This window comes from Melitaea cinxia, chromosome 20 (assembly GCF_905220565.1).
Source record: "Melitaea cinxia chromosome 20, ilMelCinx1.1, whole genome shotgun sequence".
Taxonomy (NCBI): domain Eukaryota; kingdom Metazoa; phylum Arthropoda; class Insecta; order Lepidoptera; family Nymphalidae; genus Melitaea; species Melitaea cinxia.
Window position 1 is genome coordinate 6,937,455 of NC_059413.1, and position 25,719 is coordinate 6,963,173.

Genomic DNA, 25,719 nt, shown 5'->3' on the forward strand with positions numbered 1-25,719 from the left:
ATGCATGTTTAACAAAAGGCATGGGCATTTTGAGCCCGTGGATGTACATTTTTTAAATAAAAAATATGCCTATTGCATGCACTCAGCACTTCTCATCATAAATCAATAAAAAAAAAACCCACTTTCTTATTGGAAAGCTTAGAGTTTAGTGTAGTGTAATCTAACTTTAATAACAGTTGTGGAAGACATCGTTTGCGTGACGACCAATTAACAATTACAGATTATAGGTGTCCAAAGAACGTAGCGGAGATATTTATTTTCGACATTTAATTAATGCGATGTTGAGAAAATATCGAGCACGTTACGTTTGAATTACAGGATTGTTACAGGTTGTACTTTTCTCACCTCTGCCTCTCTTCGCTTATCATTTCTTTTTTCTCAGGTTAAAGCACTAATATGAACATATACATGTAATATACGAGAATTATGTATTTTATATTAGTGTTATACTCAGTGTTTTTGTGAAATGAATAAATTTGTTTGTTCGCAAACGAAGAGAAACAGACTTTAATTACATCGACAAGTAATATAACGGAGGTAGACGAAATAATAGTCAAGTATTATTGAAGAAGAAAGTTCTCATCAGATCGCGATTAAACTTAAATGAGACTAGCTATGCCCGCGACTTCGTCCGCGTAGAATTTAACAAAAGAGTAATTTTTTAATTCGCAGAATTATAAAATAAATCGCTTCAGCCTGTAATATCCACTACTGGGCATAGGCCTCTTTCCCCATATAGGAGAAGGATCGGGGCTTAATCCACCACGCTGCTCCAATGCGGGTTGGCGGATATATTCCCTACTATGAGTAACAATCGCTACACCTGGTACATGATAACAACCGGGACCGACGGCTTAACGTACTGTTACGTGTTAGGGTTCGAAGGATTTGGAGAGAAAGACCTGCTGACTCTTTTCAAGACTTTATTCACTAGGACTAGGTCCAACACAAAGCACTAGGTTCAAACACTAAGCACTAAGTTCAAACACTAAGCACTCACAATGTCCTCAGTCGTAGCCAATGTCGTAGGTTTCGCTGGTACCACTCTTGATCACTAGTTTTCACTCTTGAAGTCGCCTCGAAGATCGCTCAAACTGAACTGTACTGGTTCGCCTCGCTACGGCTATTTATATCGGCCGAGACGAGGCCCAGATCATTCTGGAAAGTTCGCGCATGTACCCGGTTTTCGAGACTATACTTCTATATAGTTCCACAGTTGCTCCTCTAACGCCATCTAGTATTGAGTAGAGAGTTTCACGCGGTCTCTGTCTTTGCGTGGTTTCAATGGTTGCCGCTAGATGGCGCTAGTTTCTTTGTGTGTCCTTAACAGTACTCTCCGGGGCACGGTGGGAAGACCCATAAGGACTGCACAAGCACCCAGACCACGGCGAACACCTGTATGGCCAATACAAATGTTTGTCATGTGCGGGGATCGAACCTGCAACTGCCAGCGCAACAGGTGCAATCCATGGCTGTGACAGTTGCGCCAACGCGGCGTCATACCATAAAATAAATAAAGTTCTAAAATAAGAGTAGCCTTTTTTTTACGTGGGGAAAATCCATCATGGATACCCTCCAGCACGGGGGCGCCAGAGGGTTATGTCAGACTCCTACTGACTAAAAACCACCACGTATGAGCAGTCGTCCGCCTGGGTGGGGCGAGATGGGGTCGCGTTAGCATTCGCCACCTCACCCCGGAAAATAAGAGTAGCCTAAGTTAGCCTAGTCCTTATTACATCAGCTATCTGCCACATAATCAAAATCAGCCCAGCCGTTTCAGAGATTGGCCGGAACAAACAGACAGATAGACAGACGGACAAAAATTGTAAAAAAAAATACTATTTTGGTATTATTTTGATAATTATATACCGTGTATACATCCATATGCATTTAATTAAAAGCGGTTATTTTAATATTACAAACATATACTCAAATTTTATTTATGTGTATAGTTTACGACAAGACAAGCACCAGCTTTCAATTAAACACGGAATCATAAAAATCGGTACACCCAGTAAAAAGTTATAAGGTAGGTTATAATACAATGATGGTCGACGAATCTCTTTACTCTTATGTTGTAAGTCATCTGAAGTACTCTGAAATTAGAGTCAGACAGTAATATAAGAATGCAAAAACTGTAGGTACAATGTATGTATATAAACATCCAGTTTCCCTGATTTGAATGTTACAGGTATTAAAAAATAAAGCAGCAACTGCAGCAGTCTTAGTTTGGCTGTCGAATCAGCTTTGAATCCCACTGATAAAAATATCTTTTAATTGCCTGTTGGTTCATCTCTTTTGTGTTCGGGTTACGAAACTGTAGGAAAGAGTCATCATTATATGCGTTATATATTCATACGATTCACAGTTTTAAACAAATTATAAAATTTTTACTTACATTATTTAATTTCGCAGTCCACTAGACGTAGGTAGTTGACAGCGTGTCAAAAATATTTTAACAAGCGAAAAGATACGTCAATTATCCTTTGAGAGTTCGAATTTTATTATATCGTTAATCATATTATAAAGCAATCAGTGTTTCAAAGACTAATTTCCAAATAATCATTAATCAATTCATTGATTTGTTAATTGTTATACTGTTGAGTTTTTCAGAAACAATTAAGGCGTTATAAGACCAGAGTACTTTTAGCGTTAAAAAAAGTAAAAAGTGAAAAAAATTATAGTATAATGAAACCCATTGGAAAAGGAAGAGAATACAACTAAATTTAAGGAAAAAGAAATGATGGGCAATCGGAGTGCTAGGGCGGGGAGGGAGGGGGAGTAAAAAACGGTTTATCTCGATTTACGGCTAAACTACAAGTCCCGTGGAAAAAAGTTCTATGGCAAAGTTGTAAAGTAAAAAGATCTTTTACATTTTCGTATTTACATTTTTTTCACATAAACTCAAAATTCATGTGAAAAAATCAAAAAACCAAGTTTTTGATTTTTTATATTTATCTTTTACAAGAAATCATGTTTTTTTGTACTAAATTTGGTGAAAACTTACCTTTTTATACTTGAAAACTTACTTTTATACACTTAAATTTTTTTTTTATTTAAAATATTTATTTTTATCTTATTTTCCTCAATATCGAAAAAGCACCCTCATTTTCAATGGAAAATTCTCACATAAAAATATCAGCTTTTTCAAAAAAGTCGGTGGGTTTTTTGTTCGTTGAAATCTCTGTTTTCTGATGGCGTAATACATATATATCTATAATCTATAATATATATAAAAGCGAAAGGTCACTCATCACGAAATCTCCAAAACTATAACACCTACAAACTTCAAATTTGGCAGGTAGGCTCCTTATAAGACGTAGACATCCGCTAAGAACGGATTTTTATGAAACTCGACCCCTAAGGGGGGTAAAACGGGGGTTGGAAGTTTGTGTGAAAATTCCCATGAAGTAAGAGACTTGAAATTTAAAATGTATGCTCTATAAATGGTGAAAAGGTGTCCAAATAATGTATCTTAAGAAATCAACTCCCTTTTGGGGTTAAAACGGGGGATGGTAGGTTGACCCACTCATCACGAAATCTCCGAAACTATAACACCTACAAACTTGAAATTTGGCAAGTAGGTTTCTTATAGAGCGTAGGCATAAGCTTAGAACGGATTTTACGAAATTCGACCCCTAAGGGGGGTAAAACGGGGGTTGGAAGTTTGTGTGAAAATTCCCATGTTTTTGAAGTAAGAGACTTGAAATTTAAAATGTATGCTCTATAAATGGTGAGAAGGTGTCCAAATAATGTATCTTAAGAAATCAACTCCCTTTTGGGGTTAAAACGGGGGATGGTAGGTTGATCCACTCATCACGAAATCTCCTAAATTATAACACCTAGAAACTTGAAATTTGGCAAGTAGGTTTTTTATAAAGCGTAGGCATAAGCTAAGAACGGATTTTACGAAATTCGACCCTTAAGGGGGTAAAATGGGGGTTGGAAGTTTGTATGAAAGTCCTATGTTTTTAAAGTAAGAGACTTGAAATTTAAAATGTACGCTCTTTAGATGGTTATAAGGTGTCCAAATAATATATCTTTAGAAAGCAAATCCCTTTTGGGGTTAAAACGGGGTATGGTAGGTTGACTCACTCATCAGGAAATCTCTGAAATTATAACAGCTACAAAATTGAACTTTGGCAGGTAGATTCTTTATAGGGCGTAGACATCCGCTAAGAACGCATTTTACAAAACTCGACCCTTAAAGGGATAAAACGGGGGTCGAAAATTTGTATGCAAGTCCTATGTTTTTGAAATAAGAGACTTGAAATTTAAAATGTATGCTCTATAGATGGTGAGGAGGTGTCTCAATAATGTATCTTTAGAAATAACGTTCCTTTTGGGGTTAAAATGGGGAATGGTAAGTTAACTCACTCATCACGAAATCTCCGAAACTATGACACCTACAAACTTGAAATTTGGCAAGTTGGTTCCTTATAGGACGTAGACATTCGCTGAGAACTGATTTTACGAAACTCGGCCCTTAAAGGGAGAAAACGGGGATTGGAAGTTTGTATCAAAGTCCTATGTTTTGAAGTAAGAGACTTGAAATTTAAAATGTACGCTCTATAGATGGTGAGGAGGGGTCCAAATAATGCATCGTAATCTATATATATAAAAAAGCAAGGTCACTGACTCACTCATCACAAGAACTAAAAAACCGCTGGATGGTCCGGTCCATCCATCCAGCATGGACAAAGATGAAATTTAGCAGGGAGGTAGATTATAAGTTAGTAAACGTCCGCTAAGAACGGATTTTGTGATATTCCACCGCTAAGGGGCTTTGATTGGGGTTGATAGTTTGTATGAAACATATACAGCAGCTATAAGTTCGCCTGATAGGTTATTTATACTGCATCCTGAAAATAAATCTAAAAATGTGGTATATAGAGAGGTTTTATAAAAATAACTATTAAATTATACTAAATTGTGCCTTTTAAAAAGTTACTCAGTGTGATATAAGCATTTCAAGTGACTGAAATAAAAAAAATTGCATTAAGCATCTTAATAGCAATACATATCTTCATAACCACGCGGACGTAGTCGCGGGCAACAGTTAGTGTATTATAAAACAAAGTCCCCAAAAGTGTATGTGATCGACTCCCTCAAAATCTACTAGACGCATTTTCATGCGGTTTCACCAATGGAGAGAGAGCTTCAAGCTAGTATATATATATATATATATATATAATGTTCTCAGAAAATGCAAAGAAATAACAGGTAGTAAGCCCTCCTCCACTTCTCTATGAAATAGCTTTTGGTGGGCTAAAATTTTCCCTACGTCACTGAGGTATATAAGTTATCTTAAAATAGCAATAAATAAGCATCTACGTATATAATTTAAAGAAGATTCTACAAATTTCTCAAAATATTGTGATGTCTTATTAAATATTCTTTACATTTTCTGAGCATTTACTGAAAACATTTACGATAGTAATTGATCAATTACTTGTCCTTCATACTTTTATGGTCAAATAGTATTTATAATTCAAATAAATCCTGTAACTTTGTATATAGTCATGCTTAAAATTTTTTAGTTATTAGTTTCAACAGCCTCAGATTATTGCAAAAGTAACGAACGATCATCCATTCGACCTTAGTGAGGCAAACGTCTGCGTGAGGTCTTCACGTGTTTTCTATTACTCTGATACTTTTTCGCACGTATCTCACAAATCTTTCTCAATGTTATCAATGATATTTAAGATAAGGAAGTATGAAATATAAATAAAAAGTGTGTTATAATTAAAAAAAAATTGTTTCCGACTAAAAGGAAAAAAAATCTTTTTTTGGGACTATTTTAATATCGAATTTATTAAATGGGTAAGTTAAGTTATTCCGAACATTAAATGTTATTTAATAAAATACTCGTATACAAAGATCCTATTTTAAAAATAATAGCTTAATACTTGAATAAAAACATTTTAATTAAAATAGTGCTATAGAATACTTGTATTCGAAATCCATTGAAATTAGATTTTTCCAAACGTTTTAAAATACTGATAATTTATCACAAACCTACCACATCATGATACGTACAATTTGCTTTTGTTCTAATGTTTTAATAAATAATTATGCATTTAGATTTTGTTTATTGCAATAAATTTTGCGTAATAAATCAGCGAGAATATTAGGAAAATATAATAATATTTATCTAAGAAATCTAAATGCAACATCTGTTTTAAAATAACTCGATGAAATACGTCTAACATTTGTTTTCAGATTATATATGTTTATGCATACATAAGTGATATAACCAATTGCGATTTTAAATACCTAAAAATACGGATTATTAAAAAAAAAAAACGGTTTTTAGGTTTTTGTAACCGACTTACGAGGAGGTTTTCTATTTGATTGTGTCATGTAAAAATTTTGATATTTTTTTTAAATGGAAAGCTGGTGCTTGTAAGTTTTTACTTAAATTTGATGGATATTTGACGAGTACTTTTTTAGTTATCCCTAATAATGTGTATTTAACTGATTATTTTTCAACTACCTGAGTTACATCACTTGTCGATGTTATACGTTTGCAAGCAATCACAACTATTTTTTTTACAAAGGAAAAATACAAACCTTTAGCAGTATTTAATTTTCTTGAAATAATCTCAATAGACAGTAGTCTTTAAGCGAACACACTACGAACCCTACATTATTATTTCCAATGAAAAAATCATTGTATGTAATTAATTTCGCAGCCTTATTTTTCATTGTACCTATAAAATACAAAAGATAATTATGGACCCCGCAGGGGCACGACATATTTACAACAAACTCTATTCATTAGGAGAATTAAAAGCTCACTATATATATTTTTTATAAAAATTTTCTATTGCATTTACTTTTATTTTTTTTTATACATGATTTGATTTGTAGTTCACGTGAAGGTACGAATCACAGAAAACAAAATATGACGTATAAAGTAGCTTACGATGTCTATTATTACTACTAAAAATCGCATAAATATAAAATGGTTGCAACACTTCCAAATAAAAATGAAAAATTCTTATGACCGTCTTAGGTATAGTACGAGATACGCCATGAAAAATATTATACCTCCTACCCTCATGTGTTTCGCTTAATGATAATGATTTTCCCCCTGCGCAATTACGGGGTCGAGAAATCTCAACTTATGCTATAGTTTTGTGAAAAAAACAAATCGAAGAAGTAGATTGAAAATATTTAATAAACAAATTTATTAATTAAACTATACATTATATTATGGATACAATTACCAGAGCAACATATGCCGGGTCGGCTTTGGAACATGGAGATCATTTTACATTTTTGTATATAATTATTAAGTGATAAAGCCTGAGTACACAGGAAAATAGAGCAAAAGTTTTCTTTTTCGTTTTCCAACTTAATCGATAAAAAAATACTCACGTGACTCAATGTAAGTTTTTCGATAGCTGATTTGAATTTGAAGACACTTAAACAATTATTTTATTCAGAGACTATCATATTATCAGAGAGAAAAATATATAAGCTGAACTATATAGATAGTCTGAAGGTGCTATAGGCTATTTAGTTTTTGCTCTTTATAGTATAAAGCATGTAATGCTGTCGAAAATTGTCAAAAGCAGGAGTTACACTAATGCAATTTTAATCTTCAAATTTATTTTTAAATTAACGATGTTTGTTTATGGAGTCAATAAACAGGGGCATTTTTCCGGTATAGATGTCTGTCCTTGTGGGTCACCGCATCGTGGCTCGTAAAGTGACTTAAGCCGTTGGTCTCGGTTGTTATCATAAATACCTGATAGCGATCATTTCTCATAGTAGGGAACATATCCGCCAACCTGCTGTGGAGCAACGAGGTGGATTAAGCTCCAATCCTTCTCCTACACGGGGAAAGAGGCCGATGTCCAGTAGCGGGATGTTATGGCTGAACTGCAGAACTTACCTTAAAAATAACTCAACCATACATAAGATCACAGCCAAATCATATTCTACTCTCATGTAATAAAAACTCAATACTCTCAAGTAGTAGTTCCTGTTCTAAGTAAAGTTGCCAGAACTGCTGGCGATACACGCTTGGCTACAGGCTTAGGATCTTAGGCTTAGGATCAGCAATGTGCTTGTTATGCTCCTCGTTTTAAAAGCGTCCTTAAGCTACGGTAACGTCTTACAATTAGGCGAACCGTTCACTACAACTCTATTGATATAAAAATGTCGTGTGTATTAGTCCTATAATCTACCTTCAATAGATGGACTTTATAAGACAAAAATGTTATTTTTATATAAGCCTGATAAATATAGAGATTTAGATTTAAGTAATCAAACCATCAAAATCTCCTTTTCTTAATGTATATCATTAAATGTAGATTACTTATGAATCATTCAATTATTAATAAACCAAAAATACTTTACTTTTTAAATATGTAAATGAACAAAAGAGTTTATAATGCGACTATCACAGAACTTTTGTTTTCTAATGGATTTTTTTTTATCAATTTAATTGTAATTTATACTTTTTGGTATTATTGGATAGAATCGAATAAAAACATTAAAGATTTAGACCTCAAAGCGCGTATTACGTATAAACGAATATGAAAATATTCCTACTGAGGAGATTCTAGTAAACCTAACAGCCTGTTTTTTTTTCTTCTCAAACAGATACTATGTTAAATTAATTAATTTTTATTGTAATTTCGAATAAAATAAGGCAATAATAGTAATTGTTATAAATAATTTCGTTTAATGTTCTATATTACGTCTAGATTGATTTATTTAATATAAATAAAAATAATTATGAAAAAAAAAAACAATTAAAAAAATAATTTTAAAATATATTGCTCTAATTGATATTAAAATTTTATTTAAAGTTTTATGTTTCGAGGCTTTTCCCAGAGACCAATTTATAACATTTATTTAAGGGTATAGTTACAGTTGAGTAACATCTAAGTATATTTTTAATTACGTTAATAAGTTCGTACTTAATTATGTATTGTTATTACGAAAATATCTGGCACAGTAAACTAACTTGGCAGAAGAAAATGTATCAGGGTAAGTAATACAGGTAGTAAAATTATTATTACATCGCATATCATTTCGTGTCATTAAAACTGAATCACAGAAACATATGTATATACATACGTATATTCTTTAAGAAAAGAAGACCAATATATATCTATTGGTTTTCTCGGTTTTAACTTGTTTGTTTCCGTGATAGTATTTACAAAAAGGTAGGGTGTTAATCATGATCTACAATTGTCTATAAATAGAGTTTCATTGCAATTACTTAAACTGCTTTATCCTGAAAGAGTAACAAATACCTTTACTAGTAAACTTTTCTATCTTAATTGCCTCGCAGTTTTCTATCCCGTGGATGTGTTGGGATTAAAAATAGCCTATGTCTAAGATTTTATTTTTGTGTTACCCACATTAGGAATTCTAAACATTTTTGAATATCATATCAAAAATTGACCGCTCCAGCGGGGTTCGAACCCGCGTCTCCGACGTACCGTGTCGGCGCTCTAGCCAATTAAGCTATGGAACGATACACCCGCTCGAGCGAAATTTTCGATATGATAATTTTAAATTACGGTTTAAGCGAACCGTGGCGCCGTTTATAGTGAGCTCTTTACAGAAACCCGTAACTATTCAAAGTTTCATATTACAATGAAAATCTTTGACAGGAGACGACACCGTGCTATTTTTAATATCTAAGATTTTATTTTTGTGTTACCCACATTAGGAATTCTAAACATTTTTGAATATCATATCAAAAATTAACCGCTCCAGCGGGGTTCGAACCCGCGTCTCCGACGTACCGTGTCGAAAATTCATATCGAAAATTTCGCTCGAGCGGGTGTATCGTTCCATAGCTTAATTGGCTAGAGCGCCGACACGGTACGTCGGAGACGCGGGTTCGAACCCCGCTGGAGCGGTCAATTTTTGATATGATATTCAAAAATGTTTAGAATTCCTAATGTGGGTAACACAAAAATAAAATCTTAGATATTAAAAATAGCACGGTGTCGTCTCCTGTCAAAGATTTTCATTGTAATATGAAACTTTGAATAGTTACGGGTTTCTGTAAAGAGCTCACTATAGACGGCGCCACGGTTCGCTTAAACCGTAATTTAAAATTATCATATCGAAAATTTCGCTCGAGCGGGTGTATCGTTCCATAGCTTAATTGGCTAGAGCGCCGACACGGTACGTCGGAGACGCGGGTTCGAACCCCGCTGGAGCGGTCAATTTTTGATATGATATTCAAAAATGTTTAGAATAGCCTATGTGTTGTTTTATCTCCATCCGTTAATTATATGTCAAGTTTCATAATAATCATTTAAGTAGTTTTTGTGTAAAGAAGTAACAAACGTTCATCCATCCTCACGAACTTTCCCGTTTATAATATAAGTAGGATAGGTTATAAATTGTCGGAAAGATAAAAATTATAATATAATTTATAACACTGTTTACGATAAAGCAACATTTGTAGAAGCGGAGGAGGTTCCCAGGGATGCAATTAAAAACTTTCAATTAGCTGTAAAAGTGACTGATAAGACCTAATAAAGTTTTATATACGTGTAATACGTATTAAAACTTGTTTATCAATTTCAAGGAAAACTAAGTGCAGTGACGCAGACAGTAAACGGCTCACCACCGGAGGGAAGTCCATCTTCGATATATGAAAAAGAGTTGAAGCTTGTTCTGTAGATTTAAACTACTGTCATGTGGTCAAACCGACCGCTCCAATTTTCGAACGTTAGATAGATAGAATAACGATAGTAGTTTTGACGTTGTGTGTTACGCGACTTATTTGGGTTCAAACGAACAGCGGTCTCTGTGACTATATTTTGTTTTGTACGTTTGAAAACCTTTAAAAATGTAACATACTGGCCATATAATTATATGTATAATAACTTTTAAATTCACTCAAAAAAATATGGGTATGTAGTAAAGTATTTTCATACTAGTGAACAGGAAAAATTTGAAGTTCCAGCAATAAAACAATGACAAAGTTGGGGTTTTTGTCTTCTAAAAAAATTAAAAGATATCCGTTTATATATCGGTTTAATTACTGTAAAAACTACATACAACATATTTATGTTAAAAATATGCTTAAAAATATGCACTGGATTTGTTAGTTATGTTTACTCACAGTCAAATTTTTAGTTTTGTTTCAAATATGTATGCTAGTTATTTTATTTATGCCACACCCTTTTATATATAAAATTTTTATTTTGTTATTTGATAGTAAATTGTACTTGTAATTTGACTATTATTATTAATCTCAAAGTAATCGTCTAAAATGTATGAGGCTAACAAGTTTATGGTGTTTTAAAAATATAAATGTTGATTTATATTTTTGTAATGCTTTGTTCAAATATAGTTCTTTATTTCCAAAACATTAAAACCAATGCTATACAAATAATATTATTAATTCAATCAACAAATAATATAGCGGTATCTGTGACCGCACGTCGGTAACCGTTTGACAAAAATTGTATGACGGTAAAGGTAAAAGGTAATGCCGTCTAACTGCGGTTTAGTGGATATACTTTTTAAAAGTAATGATCATTATTAGGTTTTTATGATAAAAACGGGAAACGAACACTTGTCGTTCTTTTCAAAGCAGAGCAATAAAGAAAAATATATTCATACAGACAGGCAGAAAAAAAAATTATATAAAACACGCTTGAAGCATATTGTTAATCTGATTGTAATTATATTTCTTATTTGTTACGTTTCAAACTGTCATTTTTTACAACTGCCTCTTTTTCATATTCTCTTTGTCTTTCATCTATTCGGTCACCATGTCTGTAAAAAAAAAAGAATTAACATAAAATTATTAGTAAAAAGCGTAATAATGTATTTAAAGAATGCTATTAATAAATTAAATTAATGGCGTGCAGGCAGACGTATGACAATAACACAGTTTTGGTAAGGCATGTTTGATCTCACTTTATTTAAGCTTTCGTCACTTTATAAATAGTCCTTTCAAATATAATTATAGCCAACGATATACCAGTTTTAAAGAAATTTCCTAAAGATGACTAACGTCTCTACTAACGGTAAACTTATTCAGTATACTTAATATATATTATAATTATATGAAATAATTCACATAAAAAAATCTCTTACATAAATGAATCTCTTTAACTTCGCAGAATAAAGTTTTATTTCAATAGCGAATTTTATATTATTTTTAATTACAGGCCCATAATCTACTATTACCTTTGTTTCTATATACTAAAATAAACCTCTTAGTTATATACTTATGTAAGATGTATATTAGTAATATTATAAATGTATATTGGTATGGGTTACATTTATAACATATTTTTATATAAGTACGATTGAAAATAACGTAATATGGATATCAGTGAAACTGTTAAGTCGACTACACTTTAATCTCAGTATAGTTTATTAATTAATGTGTCATTCATTGATTATTTATAGGTACAGAACCTGATAAGGCAGATGGCGATGCCACTCCAGTCCCAACTGATTTAGATCCCGGAGTAGAAGGTAGAGTAATGCATTGTGTCGTCGGAGGGGCCCATGCTTTTATCTTAAAAGTAAGTTATGAAAAAAAAAACTTGCAATTTTCTTTTAACTTCATATTACGCAGATCACATATCAATTATTTAAAACTGTTACTTTAAAAAAAATATCGCGTAAGATTGCTTTTAGACTTTTGAGGAGAGTTTATATCAATCTCTGTACACTAAAAATATAAAGTGTAACATATGTAATTAAGATGTAGATTTGTCATTGCTCAGTAGTTATAATTCAATAAAAACAATATTTTGCCTCAACAAAAAAATTACAAATATGTAAAAAAAAAGCAATTTTCCACCAGTATTTGAAGAAAATACATTTAATAAGATTAAGCCGATCTATGTCACACTATATGTTAGCCATACTTTGTTCAATCCCACGCTAAAAAAAGTAATAATAATGACTTACTTTACTTGACTTATGAAAATCTTTTATGCTGTAGTACAGGCTCGGCGCGTGCTAGGCTTTTGGCCGTGGGTACGCATGAGGCCGGCTACTGGCTTCACGCGTACCCTTCGACAAATACAGGAACATTTCTTGAGCCTGACACGCTCCGAATCGCAACCTGTCTACGGCTTGGGGTTCCGGTCTGCGCTCCTCATAAATGTCCCTGTGGCAGTGATGTCGATAAGCTAGGACATCACGGTCTGTCATGCCTAAAAAGTGCAGGCCGCTTCTCGAGACATGCCGCACTTAACGATATCATACGCCGGTCCCTTGCCACCGTCAACGTGCCAAGTCTACTTGAGCCGACTGGTATTACAAGAGACGATGGCAAGAGACCGGACGGTATGAGTTTGATTCCATGGAAGATGGGCCGGGTGCTGGTATGGGATGCAACCTGTTCAGACACGCTGGCCCCTTCCCATCTACATGGAACCAACAACAGAGCTGGTGCGGCTTGTGAAGCGGCGGAAAAAACAAAAGCAGACAAATACAGGGGTCTAGGCTCCGAATATGATTTTGTCCCATTCGGTGTCGAGACCTTTGGTCCGTGGGGTCCTAGTGCTATAACCCTTTTTAAGGAAATATCTAAAAGGTTATTCGACGTCACAGGAGACCGAAGAGCTGGCAGCTACTTCGGACAAAGAATTAGTCTAGCTATTCAAAGGGGGAACGCTGCCAGTATCTTCGGAACCTTGCCTAAAGGGACTCCTTTTAATAATATTTTTTAATTATTATATTATGTACATATATATATACTTAATGTTTTTTAGTTTAATGTTATTTATCTAATTATTATTATTATATTATAAGTTGCTATTAATAAATCTTAGTGAGTTAGTGAGTTCAAGTCTCAAATCAATAATAATTGTTAATATGAGGATAAATTTTATATGTATTAGCAAAATGTTTACGTTTATAAAAATGTATTAATTTGAGGCTCGTTAGGGAAAAAACGTGAACAAAATTATCTGCAACAAACAGAATCGAATCCGCGATTTATCCGCGACTACTCGTACTAATACCCCAGAACGGCAAAATTAACATCATTGTTTATTTAATAATCCACATAAAATATGCATAATATGTATGTGGTCGAATAGTACCATATTATTAAACCAATACGTAATCTATTGGCATCTTGTCAAAACAAATCGTACTCCACGACGAAATGATAATATTTTTACGGCTACAGTAAATATTAATTGTTGGCATCGCTCGCTTCAGCCTGTAATATATCAATCCCTACGGGGGCTTCTTTCCTCATGTAGAAGGATCAGCTTAATCCACCACGCTGCTCCAATGCGGGTTGGTGGATATATTCCTTACTATGAGAAACGATCGCTATCAGATGTACATGATAACAACCGGGACCGATGGCTTTACTTGCTCTCCGAGTTACGGTAGAAAGACCCACAAGGACTGCACAAACACCCACGGCAAATCTGTATGGCCAATACAAATGTTTGTCATGTGCGGAAATCGAACCCGCAACTACCAGCGCAACAGCCACAAACCAGTGCTGTAACCGTTGCACCAACACGGCATCGTTGTTGACATACTAATTACAATTTATTATGATTCTTTTTATTTCTCCAGACTTTTTAATAAAAATTACTTGTAGCCTGGATAAGTTTATTTTATATTTTAAATCTAATAATAATAATATATCTTTTAGTTTGAAGGTTTTGACTCGTAGGAATATTTTTGTTTTCATAGTAACAAAGTAATATTTGTCTATAAAATAAATAAATTTAGTTTAATTATTTTTTTTTAGATATCAAGTTTCTTCGGTCTCGCTCCGCTACGGTTCGAATCTAAAAGCAATGGGTTTTCTGTTGGAATATCTAATGCTATGTGCATTTATAGTTATATACTCGTAACAATTCTGGGTAAGGAATATTAAAGAATATTTTTTTAAACTCTAGCCATCGAGCAACTTTGTTCACGATTGCCATTGTCTAAAATAATTCTATAAAAAAGTATGTACGACAGTTTAAGTAGCCTGTACGTTTCTCGTTTTTAGTACGTTCCGGGTTTCAAATTGTTTAGTATCATCAAAATGCTTGAAATAATTGCATGATAGTCAAAAAATTCTATTTCCCAACAAATTATACCCAGTTTCATTTAAATTATTTCATTACTTTTGGCGTGATGTGCTGCTAAGAAATGACTTTTATTTAAATTTTGTTTCTATTATTTATTAGTATAGATTAAAGATTAGGACTGAAACATTAATAGCTAGCATATTAGAATAAACAATAGGTCAGTGGATTTTAAAAGACCTTATAGTAGATAAAGAAGTTAACATAATTTTACGATTTTTATATAAGTAGTATTTTTCTAAGATTTCAATTAATTTTTTCAAATGTTCGTATAATGTAAAAAAAGCTAACCAATGTACGGCTAGTAAATATTTAATACCTAAATGGGATGGTGAACGAAAAGAGACTTAGAATCCCCGCTTGCCCTGCAACCTCCTGGCTTTAATAATTATACTTGTAATTGTTTATAGTTTTGTATTATTTTTAGTATTTTTCACAATATTTGGACTAGTCGCTGAGATAAATGTTGGTATCGAGATGTCTGTGCGAATGTCGTCAAGAATGTCACAGTTTGTCTCAACCTGTGACGTGTTGGTGGTCGTAATAACCGCCGGTGCTGGTGTTTACGGAGCACCGAAGAGAATGAGAAATATGCTCAAATTTATGGAAAGCGTCGCTTCCGTGAGTATTAAAAGTTTATAAATACCTTTTCTGTAAAGAACTCACTATAGACGGCGCCACGGTTCGCTTAAACCGAAAATAGAAATCATCATATCAAGAATTTCGCTCTAGCGGGTACATCGTTCCATAGCTTAATTGGCTAGAGCGCCGACACGGTCAGTCGGAGACGCGGGTTCGAATCCCGCTGGAGCGGTCAATTTTTGATATGATATTCAAAAATGTTTAGAATTCTTAATGTGTGGGTACACAAAAATAAAATCGTACATATAAGTACCTTGTCTGCATTTGTATGGTCTTAATTTGATATAAGATATTCATCACAGCAGCCTCTCACAGTCCATTACTGGACATATGCCTCCACAAGTCCACGCCAAAATGGCCTGAACTCATGTGTTTTGCCCATAGTCACCACGCTGGGCAGGCGATTTGGTGACCGCAGGATTGGCTTTTTCGCACCGAAGACGCTGCTGCCCGTCTTCGGCCTGTGTATTTCAAAGCCAGCAGTTGGATGGTTATCCCGCCACCGATCGGCTTTTTAAGTTCGAAGGTAGTAGTGGAACTGTGTTATCCCTTAGTTGCCTCCAACGACACCAACGGGACGAGAAGGGAAGATAATATGGATACAATAATTTTTTAAAGGCATTGGTTTTATATTTGTAATAATCTAATTATTTATTATCACGATTTTAAAAAAATCATTTGTAATAAATAGCTTTTTCAATCATCAGTGTGTCAATTTCAAAGCCATAATTTAGAAAAAAAAAATGTTTTTATTTGGAACAAATAATATGGTCCAGATATGTATTTGGATGTTAGTGACTACCCTCAGTTATAAAAACAAAACTGTGTTGTAACAGCGTTCCAAAAAAATTAAACAAATAAATGTATATATTTAATATTTTATTAATTTTAATTATAAAAACGAGATGAAAGCTAGGAAAAGTTATGTTTCACAAGGTCTGCTTTATTGTAATTTGTACGATTTTATTTTTGTGTTACCCACACATTAGGAAATTCTAAACATTTTTTAATATCACATCAAAAAAAAACCGTTCCAGCGGTGATCGAACCTGCATCTCCGACTGACCGTGTCGGTGCTCTAGCCAATTAAGCTATGGAACGATGTACCCGCTAGATCGAAATTTATAGCTGCTTTATTGTATTCATTTTTGCCTGGTTGAAATCTTCGTTTTCGAAGAATAAGTTCAGGATTGTATGACAGTTGTGAATGTTTGCACAGAAGCACTTGCAAGATAAACAATTGTCTCACTGTCGGAAGCCCCGTATCGGCATATAATTCACGGGTTTGGATGTATAGTAGGTTTAGAAATTAAGACGGCTCTTTGATCTCTCTTCACACGCAATAAGTGGGTTTTTTTGACCCACTCCAAACAGTGATGTAATACGTAATAATAGAGTATCCTAAGTATAATAGAAGTCTGAGGGATAATAGAATTCCTCGGGCGAAATAACTGTCCTAGGGCGGGATATGAATTAATACTTATGAATTGAAGTACCAGGAGTATTTAACTAACTACAAGTTCTAAACATTTAGGTGGACAACAGTATCGGGGCTCACTACTCGCTTGTGACAGAACGCAAGCTGTGTGCCATTTTACTGGCAATTCTCATTTTCTTCTCCGTTCTAATAGCCGATGATTTCTGTTTTTACGCACTGCAAGCTAAAAAAATGGATAGACAATGTGAGTATAGACATTTTAAATATGAATTTTAATTATTATTTCAGCCTATCGAAGTACACCGTTGGACATAGGCCTCCACAAGTACACGCCAAAAACGACGTGAACTCATGTGTGTTGCTCATAGTCACCACGTTTGGCAGGCGGGTTGGTGACCGCAGGGCTGGCTTTGTCGCACAGAAGACGCTGCTGCCCGTTTTTGGCATGTGTATTTCAAAGCCAGTAGTTGTATGGTTATCTCACCATTGGTCGGCTTTATATGTTCCAAGGTGGTAGTGGAACGGTGTTATGCCTTTTTCTTGAATTTTAATAAATATAGGTAATAATTAAAACATTTCCGAAGTTTGTTCTTTTGTATTCTAGGGGATGTGGTAACTAATTACATAGGGTTCTACCTATTGTGGTATGTCGTGATGATACTTGAACTACAATTCGCGTTCACTGCTCTATCTGTACGGGCACGTTTCCAAGCTGTTAACGACGCTCTTGTGTTGACCGCAAGACACATATCCGTACCAGGTAATAAATAACGATTAATATCAACACACAACCACGTTCAAACAGGATAATGAACGCGTAACTACCAATATCGCATATCTTTACTAATGTTATAAAGCTGAAGAGTTTGTTTTTTTGTTTGTTTGAACGCACTAATGTTATATACCTACTACTAGTTCGAATTGAAAAATCCAATTTGTGTTGGACAGTCCATTTACCGTGGAAGGTTATACGCTATAGTATATCTTAGTACATTTTGTCCTCAAATTAACCGGGGGTGAAACCGCAGACTACAGCTACTACTCGTATAATATATTAAATAGAGACATATGCGATATCCGTAACCATGAATACGAATGGACGTATACTCTTGTATAAGGTAAGGACGTATAATCATGTATAACCATGGACGTGATGTCATTTATAGTATCAGAGCTATCCGTAGCATATTATACAACATTTAATATAGGAGTCTCGATATTTAAAATCGATTAATTCTATGTATTTATAATGTTAAAATAATAAAATAGTTTTTGTAATAAATGTTATTCAATGTAGCAAATCTATAAATATATTATTCCGATATCCGATATTGTTATACATTGATTGAAAGTTATTTGTTAATCGACATATTAAGATAATCGGTTTTGTCGACCTTCTTGAATCAATTCCTTTTTATTCATATTAATTTCAATTTCACATTCATACATAATTTCATTTCAGTTGAAAAAATAAACGATCCAGCTTCATTAAATATTTTCGCTATTCGAGCGGCACCGGAGTCGCGTCGACGCGCAAACAACGTCACTTTACTCGTGGATTCGATGCCTGGGAAGGAACACGCTGTTATTATTCGGAATACTGGTAACTTGTACTTCTCATTTAATATAGTAGCAACTAACCCATAATAATCTTCAAACTGTTTTAAAAGTGTATGCTACGTCTTCGATAGACTAGACTTTATATTAACCCTTTAACCCCTAACTACGTATTTATATGATTCTCTTGTGATGTTTCTGTCGGTAACCGTACGATTTACAAGTAGTATCGCACTGTCATCACATCATATTTCAAAAAAAAAGAGTGTAATGACTTGACAGGATTTATATAGTATTTTTTTATTGTTGAATGGTAGGTAGCAAAGTCTGACTTAATTTGTAAATTGTCTGACAGTAGACTTATCATTCCATATAGAATAAGATTACAAAATAAAAATTTAATTGATGTCACTACTATATGCGTGGTAGTTTCACATAATTGTCTTATATATATACTTTTATTAAATACTGTCTTCTTGTGTAGTGCCTCCTGCAAAGAATTTTACATCGGAGTGCCTAGTGCGAGTTTTATTAACAGAAACATGAGAGAAACGCGTTTATTCGTGAAGATTATTTTGCATGGGAATTTAAACACTACAGCCTAAACGATAAAGAATAGTATACGATACAATCGATACAGAATCATCTAGCGGCAAACGCGAGAACTAGGTTGAAATGCCGAATTTCCCATACAAAATGAAGTTAAAATTTACGCCCGTTATTGCGAGACGGATTAAACAAAACTCGCACTAGGCACTCAGTTGTTCAAGTGAATCGTTACGTAACGTTTAATCGTTAATCGTTACTACATCTCTTTTAACCATATGAAATCATTTTCATAGACCTTTCTCTATAAATACGCCATAAAACACAGAAATAATATTTCATATCGGACCGTTGATATGTTTTTTAATCAAGTGTACTAATGCTTTTATTCTCACTGTTACTTTCAGTTACCAAAGAACAGAAACTTGTAGTACCACCATGTGAAGCTATTCGACGTCTGGCCTGTCTCCACAGTGCACTCTGTAACGTTGTTCACCGTATTGACAACAGCTATGGGCTACCACTCATTGTCATTCTAATCTCTACACTATTGCACCTGATTGTGACACCGTACTTTCTTATAATGGAGATCAGTAAGTACGACGTAGATTTCTCAAAATTTTATATGAAATTACGGTATATCTATTTACTGCAATTTATTTTTAGTTATAAAACATTTGTATATGTAATAGAATATATGATGGTTTGATTTTAATCAACAATAAATTAAAAGAATTTCAAAATAAATTAAATCTGTCGTAATTCACACTAGGATTAGTTAATGAGCCTATACAAAGAATGAGATAAAAATTCTTTTAATTAATAAAATAGAATAGTATATCACTCTAAGTAGTTAAAATAAACTCCATCTAACGCTTGAACAGATCAAGGATAACTTCTTGTTGGTCTTCCGAATCCTGCACTCAAACAAATAGCTGCTTAACCAGCGAATTATATGAAATAGTTCATGTAAAATCCACTAGATGTCGTTAATTTTTTTAGAGTGTATTGGTTTTGATATGAACCACAAATATTATTCAGAATAGTGTTTTTCATAAGATATTCGCTTCAACTATACATCACCAGAGGTCACTGGTAATTTTTATATTTGCATGCAGTTAAGATTAAGTTTAAATTAATGTACTCCGAGTGAGGATATATCAAAAGTATGAATACTACGGCTTTTCCTTCTCAAATTATAGTATTAATTTGAATCTCCAACTTTATACAAACCAAGACTATTTGCAATTAGTTAAGTAGTTGTCATATGATAGACTAACAAGGTTACAAACTTCCGTACTAATATTATTAGTACAATTCATTGTCTATCAAATGGAAGATTGTGGAGCTTTAGTTTGACATAGATTTGATATAGAATAACGGTTTTAAAATCATTAAAAACTTATTCAGTTAGGTTATATATACAATCTATAAGAGTATTGCGATCTTTAACTTGAGATAATTAAATAGACTTTTTTCTTAAATATACTTTTTTTTAACCGACCCAAAATAACTGTGTTTGCTCGCAAACGAAAAAAACCGATTTCAAAGACATCGAGCCGGAATACAACGTAGTAGACGAAAAATTAATCAAGCAAATGCGCATTATTAGCGATAACTCAAAAAGTACTTTTCAGATCTCAAATAAATTTAAATGGTCCCATATGATATGCACCAACTTTCCACAAAAAAAAAAAAAAAAATAGAAATCGGACCACCCAGTCAAAAGTACGGAGATAGATAGGAGGTAGGTAAAATATATTACATTAAAATAAATAAAGTGCAACTGAGAACCTTCTCCTTTTTTGAAAGTGGTTGAAAATGAGGAGGCTCTCAAATCGACTGTATTTTTATGTCTGTTTACTTCATAACTTTTACCTGGGTGAACCGATTTTGATGAATCGAATTTTATATGAAAGCTGAAGACTGTCATGTGTTGCATTTTAATTTAAGAATGATCTAACGAATAATTTACTATCAATAATTCGTTAATCACGCTCTCATTTTATTACACAATTTTTTTTAAACCTATATAGGTATATATTATATATAAAAAACTATTTTAATTTCATTCAACCTTTATTACTGTCAGTTGCGTTTATAACTTACGGACTTAAGGCTTACAGGCTATTGTATACAATGTCTTAAATTTCTTCATAAATAAATAACTTACAAAAATCTTTAACCACTCGCTACTTATGTACGGAGAACGAGTTGCCTTAGTTAACTACGTGAAACTACGTTATGTATTAAGCTGACCTATTTTTAACCGATTTCAAAAAAAGGAGAAGGTTACTCAATTCGACCGTATATATATATTTTTTATGTATGTTCGGGGACAACTCCGTCGTTTATGAACCGATTTTGATAATTCTTTTTTTGGTGGAAAGAAGATATCCCTAGAGGAATCGAGGGAAACTCTCGAAAATTTGCATAGATTTTTACTGGGTATACCGATTTTGATGATTTTTAATTTAATCGAAAGCCGATGTTTATCATGTGGTCACATTTAAATTTCATCAAGATCTGATTACAACTTTTGTAGTAATCTTTGATAATACGTATTTACTTGACTATTTTTTCGTTTACCTACGTTGTATTACTTGTCGATATACTTGAAGTCGGTTTTTCTTCGTTTGCCTGCAAACACAATTATGTCGTGTAAATTTACGACACTTGAAATGTTACCACGTCGCATCACTATTACTCTACATAGATACACCATACATGGATAGACAATGCGACGAAGAGCGATATGAGATGACGAAAGGCGATAAGAGGCGACGAAACGCGACATGACTAAACTGTAGTGACTGTACTGACTAAGTCTGAACTTGTAGCCCTCAATAGTCATATTAGTAGTTTAGCGAATTGTTACTTAAACCGAGCTTATACAAATATTAATTTGCATAACTTGTATATTTTTATATAATAATTCAGTATTTTTATTCCAGTCGTATCAACTCATCGCATACATTTTTTGGTACTACAATTTTTATGGTGCGCTACACATATAATTCGTATGTTTGTGGTTGTGGAGCCCTGTCATTATACGATCACTGAGGTAAGTATTTTGTAATAGTAGCCTTTAAATTTAGTAAATAATATTATATTTCGTAATTATATTCAACATACAAGCTGACTGAGAAGGGTCTGATCCTGACGTCAAAGGCTTAATACATCATATTACCGTTCAAGGGCTTTCTTAATTGTTCGTTTTAACAGTTTTGGTATTCCACAAACTAAATAGTCAGTGATACTACTGTTTTCTTAGGGATAGATTTTGATTTAAAACTTCAGTGGAATTCCCAATTTTCATCCTTGAATGGTAAACTCTGTTAGAAAAATTCGACAATTGACCGACGTTGCTACGGCGCGATTATTATTTTTTAGCTATTTCCATAGTGTTATATCTTACGTTCTGTTGCTATGGAGTAATGCTACAGACATTGAGACTATATTTATTTTGCAAAAAGGGCTATTTGCGACATTTATGATCTTGGAACTTAGGTCTCCTTGCGGGATGTTTTTCATTATGTAGACATATTGACAATTGTGTCACAATATATTTATAACAACGTATATTCTCAAAAATATCTATTTTTTTATGTAAACAGTTATAATCGCAGTACAAACACGAGAACGAATAATAAAATTATAATTCCAAGTCTCTGACTGCGCTAAGTAAACGTCTCCTCTTTGGGTTATAGTATTCGCATGTATAGTAAAATTCCACAAATGATATTGAAATTATCTGAGACTAAATTTGATGTTTGTATTAAAAAGAATTGACTAGCTACAGTTTATTATTCGGTGTAAGATTACATAAATGATAAAGATGTGTGGACTTAGTGACGCTGTATTTCATGCAAGATTTTCTCAAAGTTGTATAAAAACACAGTTAGTATTTAAAAAAAAAGTAACTGCAGAATTTTTTGCCGGTTCTTCTCTGCAGAATCTGCATTCCGAACCGGTGGTAGCTTTACTTTTAAAATTTTAATTTGTAAAATAGCACTTTGCTGCCTACAAAGGTGCTTTTGAAGGCTATTTGAAAAATGTATTTTTGATTTTGTAGTTAAAACGTTTACTTCTAATACACACGACCGTATATTATAGTCGCATAAATTTTGTGGTTTGAATTCTTTTGGATTCTAGATACTGAATAAAAAAACATACATGAGTTTTAACAGTGGTTTTTTGAAACCATAAATGTGATGTTTTAATATGTTCTCAGAATAAAACATAAAAAAGAAGAAATTTTACCTTTGTCACGAGAATATACGAGATTACCTTAGGCTGTAATATAGTTTATGTTACTTAGAATACATTAATATTTTAAAAATGTTAAACAATCTAAAGCAAAGTATTCCTTGTCTTTTTTATTTATTTTTTCAAAATTTTCCTTTTTTAACTTTGTTTAAAGTATACAAACAGACTTAACAAAGTTTAATCTTCACTGTTCTGTGATTATGTGACACTTGAACAATTCCATTCGGCAAACTTCATCGTTAATGGAGATACTTGTCTTTAAAATTATTACGTGAAAAATTCAAAGAAATAAAAATAGAAAAGAATAAAAAATCCAAGGATTAATTATTATTTTATTAATTTCATCGTCTTAATTTCATATACCTACTCAACAGTATTGAAAAGATAAATCTCGAATAAATTAATAAATCCTTGTTACATGTGTTTATTACTACCAGGGTAAGAGAACCGAAGAGCTGGTGTGTCGACTGATGACATCGACGCCTTCAACTGGCATGCTGCCATCTCGGTTGGAACTGTTCTCGCGTCAGCTGATGTTGCAGTCTATCAGTTATAGCCCCATGGGAATGTGCACGTTAGACAGACCTCTTATTGCCTCTGTAAGCTTTTTCTTTTTATTTTACAATTGCACGACCTTCCGAGCTTAAAATAAAATTTCTAGTTTGTTACAACGTTTCAGGTTATAGATTACAACTAAATATAAACATAAAATCTCCCATGGATCATATTGTCTTAGTCTATTACTCAATAATATTACAATATTGATTAACTTAAACGTTACATGTAAAGCGATAAATATAAGGATATCAATTTGTCGATTTTTACTTTTTGTTTCGACGAAATTATAAACATTATGGAAGCACACTATGACAATAGTTGTAATATGTTAGTATTATGTCGTGAACCGTGCCACAGAAATCATTTCTTTGCGGAGGCCGTTGAGAGAGAAGTATTTAGTCATTTATTCTCTTTCGGAAAAAAAGATAATTTGATTTAATTTTAAAGGGATGGATGGTCGTAATTGACCTTAATTGTTATATTTCCTTCTTATTTCTTTTATATTTTTTTCTGTGCTGTGTACTATCCCTAATAAATAAATAAAATAAATAATAATTCTACTATTGACAATAAAATTTGTCTCTAACGAAAACCATTTAAATATTTAACTTGTTGATTTCTGCTTTTTGCTCGCAAATTTAATTTATTTGAATAAACTTACATTAAGATAATGTTCTTCATTGCCAAACAGGACAGACTTGAGCTAAGATAACTCGGATAAAAACCGATACTTTTTTCTACTAAGAAATGTTAAAAATACGAGTTTGTTCAATAAATAAAGTTATCTATTAATTTGTAAACCTCCGATAAACAAACTGTTTAAAGTAAATAAGTATGTAACTAAATTTCATTTAAAATAATATATATGTTCATTTAAAGTATAATTAATAATAATAAAAAAACATTTTTTTTAATTTCTTTTTATTACTTCTTGCATACATATAATCAAACATTTTTACGTAGTAAAAAAAAGAAGAAAAAAAAAACAGAACAGAAATAAAATTAAACAAAAAGTAGTTACAATGACAGCATGCAAAGGCGGTCTTATTGCTTTAAGCAATATCTTCCAGACAACCTCAGATAAAAGGAGATTATAAGTAACAAAGTAAAATATTAGTAAATATTAATTTTACGGTATTTTATTGTTTCAGGTACTGGGAGCGGTAACCACATACCTAGTCATATTAATACAGTTCCAAAGATATGATTCCTAACGTGTTAACCTTAAATTATTAACCTTAATTATTTAAAAGTTCTATTTAAGTTTTAATTACTTAATATATAAATTGTGAAACTTTATTTTGATTTTTATTTTATTTGCTTATTTTAAGTGTTATATAAGGGCTCTTTTGAGTCTTTATGTAATTGGGGTCGTTATGTTATTGAGTAAAAAATTTGAATTAACATTCTATAATTATGTAGACTGTATCTTACTTAAAAATATTAAAATTATAGTTTGAAAGATTTAGTAGTTATTTAGTTAGTTAGTACTTGTTAACCGTCATTGTACAGATTTGTTATTAAATTACTTATACATATTTATGAAATTACTACTGGAGTACTTAGTTTTATCATTATACATTATCATTATATCATAATGCCACTTCAGCCTGTAATATTCCACTACTGGACTGGCCACTTTCCCCA

At 32.8% G+C, this 25,719-nt stretch overlaps 1 protein-coding gene across 1 annotated transcript; it reads left to right on the forward strand.

The window, feature by feature from the left end:
- Positions 1–12,001: 12,001 nt before the first annotated feature.
- LOC123663691 (gustatory receptor for sugar taste 43a-like) lies at positions 12,002–25,371 on the forward strand. The gene is made up of 11 exons (XM_045598358.1): positions 12,002–12,023; positions 12,412–12,530; positions 14,735–14,849; positions 15,490–15,683; positions 17,239–17,386; positions 17,747–17,902; positions 18,605–18,745; positions 19,653–19,838; positions 22,200–22,309; positions 23,952–24,113; positions 25,224–25,371. The coding sequence occupies exons 1-11, from the start codon at positions 12,002–12,004 to the stop codon at positions 25,284–25,286; spliced, it is 1,416 nt and encodes a 471-aa protein (XP_045454314.1). The 3' UTR covers positions 25,287–25,371.
- Positions 25,372–25,719: the final 348 nt, after the last annotated feature.

Excerpts from the sequence above, each read along its gene's own strand:
- LOC123663691 (XM_045598358.1), top strand. The coding sequence starts at position 12,002 with ATGACTAACGTCTCTACTAACG. Across the intron at positions 19,839-22,199 it reads CTTTCTTATAATGGAGATCA|TCGTATCAACTCATCGCATA; the intron begins GTAAGTACGACG and ends TTTTTATTCCAG. Across the intron at positions 24,114-25,223 it reads ACAGACCTCTTATTGCCTCT|GTACTGGGAGCGGTAACCAC; the intron begins GTAAGCTTTTTC and ends TTATTGTTTCAG.